This window comes from Bos grunniens, chromosome 15 (genome assembly GCF_055505025.1).
Source record: "Bos grunniens cultivar Pamir isolate PY7600 chromosome 15, Bosgru_T2T1.0, whole genome shotgun sequence".
NCBI classification, from domain to species: domain Eukaryota; kingdom Metazoa; phylum Chordata; class Mammalia; order Artiodactyla; family Bovidae; genus Bos; species Bos grunniens.
This window is the reverse complement of record NC_141179.1, coordinates 48,277,854-48,281,904: the sequence shown is the minus strand read 5'-3', so window position 1 is coordinate 48,281,904 and position 4,051 is coordinate 48,277,854. Positions and strand designations below refer to the sequence as shown.

The following is a 4,051-nucleotide window of genomic DNA, read 5'->3' as shown; positions in this document are numbered from 1 at the left end:
TGAAGTGGGGCCAACGGCAAAGCAAAGGGGGCAATAACAAGTCAATTCTATAGATGCTAGTTCATCCAGGGGAGAAGGTACTTCTCATAGAGGAATGCTGAATGTGACAGCTGCTGTCCTCAACAGCTCACCACCAGAGTGCTCACCACCAGAGTGGAATTGTTAACTTTCATGATATATTCTGACAGCTGATTTGTCCTCAGGGCTCAAAAACCAGTGCATCCCAGACTGAAAAGACCATGTATAACTTGAGCTGTTACAATCCTGGTTCCTTTATCCTTGCTGGAATACCTGGCCTGGAGAAGTTTCACGTCTGGATCGGGATTCCCTTTTGTGTCATCTATGGTCTGGCTATTGTGGGCAATGGTACTCTCCTCTACCTCATTGTTGTTGAGGACAGCCTCCATGAGCCCATGTTTTTCTTCCTCTCTCTGCTGGCCACCACGGACCTCATCTTGTCTACTGACACGGTACCCAAACTGCTCAGTAACCTCTGGCTTGGCTCCCAGGAAATAACTTTCACTGGTTGTCTCGCCCAAATGTTCTTCCTCCACTTCAGCTTTGTAGTAGACTCAGCCATCCTGCTGACTATGGCACTGGATCGCTATGTGGCTATCTGCTTCCCCTTGAGATACACCAGCATCCTAGCTCCTCAGGTGATTATCAAGCTTGTGGTGGTCATTGTTGTGAGGAGTTTCTCGGTCATCTTGCCAGATGTCTTTCTGCTGAAGCGGTTGCCTTTCTGTGGAACACGAATCATCCCCCACACATACTGTGAGCATATAGGTGTTGCTAGGCTTTCCTCCACTGACATCTCCATCAACATCTGGTATGGATTTTCAGTGCCTGTCATGACTGTTGCTTCAGATGTGATCTTTATTGCTGTCTCCTATATCTTCATCCTCCGTGCTGTCTTTCATCTCTCATCCCAGGGTGCCCGCCAAAAGGCACTCGGCACCTGTGGTTCACATGTCTGTGTCATCCTCATCTTTTACACACCTGCTGCCTTTTCCATCCTCGCCCATCGCTTTGGGCACAGTGTACCTCGAAATATGCTCATCTTATTTGCCAACTTCTATGTGGCCATCCCTCCTGCTCTAAATCCTGTAGTGTATGGAGTGAAGACCAAGAAGATTCAGGACAAATTTGTTCTCCTCTTTACTTTGAAGAAGACACAATGAGTGGGAAGCATCACTGAAGGAGAAATTTAGGTAATACTGATAAGATAAAATTTTGCATAACATTGGAAGACATAAAATAAAGTTGTATCTACTATTTACTTGAAATTTTAGAGTTCTACTCATGTAATAAAAGTATAAGCATGAGGGAGAGGGGAGAAATAAAGTCTTTGGGACTTCTAGAAAATCAAAGATTTTCTTGATTTAGCTTTTCTCACTACTTGTATGGAGAAACTAATGATGGGTACAGAACAGCAGTAAGAGTAAGGTTTATATATTTCCTATTCCTGATTTTGAGATTTGATGGCTAGATACTTCCTAACATGCAACCTATCCCTGTGTTTCCCAGTTTTTTAATCAAAGGCAAAGCCTCCTGCCTTTTTAACTATTAATTCTTTCTACTACAACTAACAAACTTAGGGGTTCACACTTCAGTCTTGATTCTATACATTATTAATTCCTCCTCCTCTGTCCTTTATTGCTTTTTTAAAAATTTCTTTTTATTTTATTTTATTTAACTTTACAATATTGTATTGGTTTTGCCATATATCAAAATGATATATCAATGCCATAGATCAAAATGAATATATCAAATGCCATAGATCAAAATGAATATGCCACAGGTATACATGTGTTTCCCATCCTGAACCCTCCTCCCTCCTCTCTCCTCCATCCCCATAACGTCCCTCTGGGTAGTCCCAGTGCACCAGCCCCAAGCATCCAGTATTGTGCATCGAAACTGGACTGGAGACTCATTTCATACATGATATTATACATGTTTCAATGCCATTCTCCCAAATCATTCCACCCTCTCCCTCTCCCACAGAGTCCCAAAGACTGTTCTATATATCAGTGTCTCTTTTGCTGTCTCGTATACAGGGTTATTGTTACCATCTTTCTAAATTCCATATATATGTGTTAGTATATTGTATTGGTGTTTTTCTTTCTGGCTTACTTCACTCTGTATAATAGGCTCCAGTTTCATCCACCTTATTAGAACTGATTCAAATGTATTCTTTTTAATGGCTGAGTAATACTCCATTGTGTACATGTTCCACTGCTTTCTTATCCATTCATCTGCTGATGGACATCTAGGTTGCTTCCATGTCCTGGCTATTATAAACAGTGCTGCGATGAACATTGGGGTACACGTGTCTCTTTCCCTTCTGGTTTCCTCAGTGTGTATGCCCAGAAGTGGGATTGCTGGATCGTAAGGCAGTTCTATTTCCAGTTTTCTAAGGAATCTCCACACTGTTCTCCATAGTGGCTGTACTAGTTTGCATTCCCACCAACAGTGTAAGAGGGTTCCCTTTTCTCCACACCCTCTCCAGCATTTATTGCTTGTAGACTTTTGGATCGCAGCCATTCTGACTGGCGTGAAACGGTACCTCATTGTGGTTTTGATTTGCATTTCTCTGATAATGAGTGATGTTGAGCATCTTTTCATGTGTTTGTTAGCCACCTGTATGTCTTCTTTAGAGAAATGTCTATTTAGCTCTTTGGCCCATTTTTTGATTGGGTCATTTATTTTTCTGGAATTGAGCTATAGGAGTTGCTTGTATATTTTTGAGATTAGTTGTTTGTCAGTTGCTTCATTTGCTATTATTTTCTCCCATTCTGAAGGCTGTCTTTTCACCATGCTTATAGTTTCCTTTGTTGTGCAGAAGCTTTTAAGTTTAATTAGGTCCCATTTGTTTATTTTTGCTTTTATTTCCAATATTCTGGGAGGTGGGTCATAGAGGATCCTGCTGTGATGTATGTCGGAGAGTGTTTTGCCTATGTTCTCCTCTAGGATTTTTATAGTTTCTGGTCTTATGTTGAGATCTTTAATCCATTTTGAGTTTATTTTTGTGTATGGTGTTAGAAAGTGTTCTAGTTTCATTCTTTTACAAGTAGTTGACCAGTTTTCCCAGCACCACTTGTTAAAGAGATTGTCTTTAATCCATTGTATATTCTTGCCTCCTTGTCAAAGATAAGGTGTCCATATGTGCGTGGATTTATCTCTGGGCTTTCTATTTTGTTCCATTGATCTATATTTCTGTCTTTGTGCCAGTACCATACTGTCTTGATGACTGTGGCTTTGTAGTAGAGCCTGAAGTCAGGCAGGTTGATTCCTCCAGTTCCATTCTTCTTTCTCAAGATAGCTTTAGCTATTCGAGGTTTTTTGTATTTCCATACAAATTGTGAAATTATTTCTTCTAGCTCTGTGAAGAATACCATTGGTAGCTTGATAGGGATTGCATTGAATCTATAAATTGCTTTGGGTAGTATACTCATTTTCACTATATTGATTCTTCCAATCCATGAACATTGTATATTTGTCCATCTATTAGTGTCCTCTTTGATTTCTTGCACCAGTGTTTTATACTTTTCTATATATAGTTCTTTAGTTTCTTTAGGTAGATATATTCCTAAGTATTTTATTCTTTCCATTGCAATGGTGAATGGAATTGTTTCCTTAATTTCTCTATTTTCTCATTATTAGTGTATAGGAATGCAAGGGATTTCTGTGTGTTGACTTTATATCCTGCAACTTTACTATATTCATTGATTAGTTCTAGTGATTTTCTGGTGGCGTCTTTAGGGTTTTCTATGTAGAGGATCATGTCATCTGCGAACAGTGAGAGTTTTACTTCTTCTTTTCCAATTTGGATTCCTTTTATTTCTCTTTCTGCTCTGATTGCTGTGGCCAAAACTTCCAAAACTATGTTGAATAGTAATGGTGAAAGTGGGCACCCTTGTCTTGTTCCTGACTTTAGAGGAAATGCTTTCAATTTTTCACCATTGAGGATAATGTTTGCTGTGGGTTTGTCATATATAGCTTTTATTATGTTGAGGTATGTTCCTTCTATTCCTGCTTTCTGGAGAGTTTT

The 4,051-nt window shown here is 39.6% G+C and overlaps 1 protein-coding gene across 1 annotated transcript; it reads left to right on the top strand.

Moving 5' to 3' along the window:
- Window positions 1-239: 239 nt before the first annotated feature.
- LOC147357948 (olfactory receptor 52H1-like) lies at window positions 240-1,181 on the top strand. Its single transcript, XM_086342002.1, has one exon. The coding sequence runs from the start codon at window positions 240-242 to the stop codon at window positions 1,179-1,181; it is 942 nt and encodes a 313-aa protein (XP_086198128.1).
- The last annotated feature ends 2,870 nt before the right edge of the window (window positions 1,182-4,051 follow it).

Excerpts from the sequence above, each read along its gene's own strand:
- LOC147357948 (XM_086342002.1), top strand. The coding sequence starts at position 240 with ATGTATAACTTGAGCTGTTACAATCCTGGTTCCTTTATCCTTGCTGGA.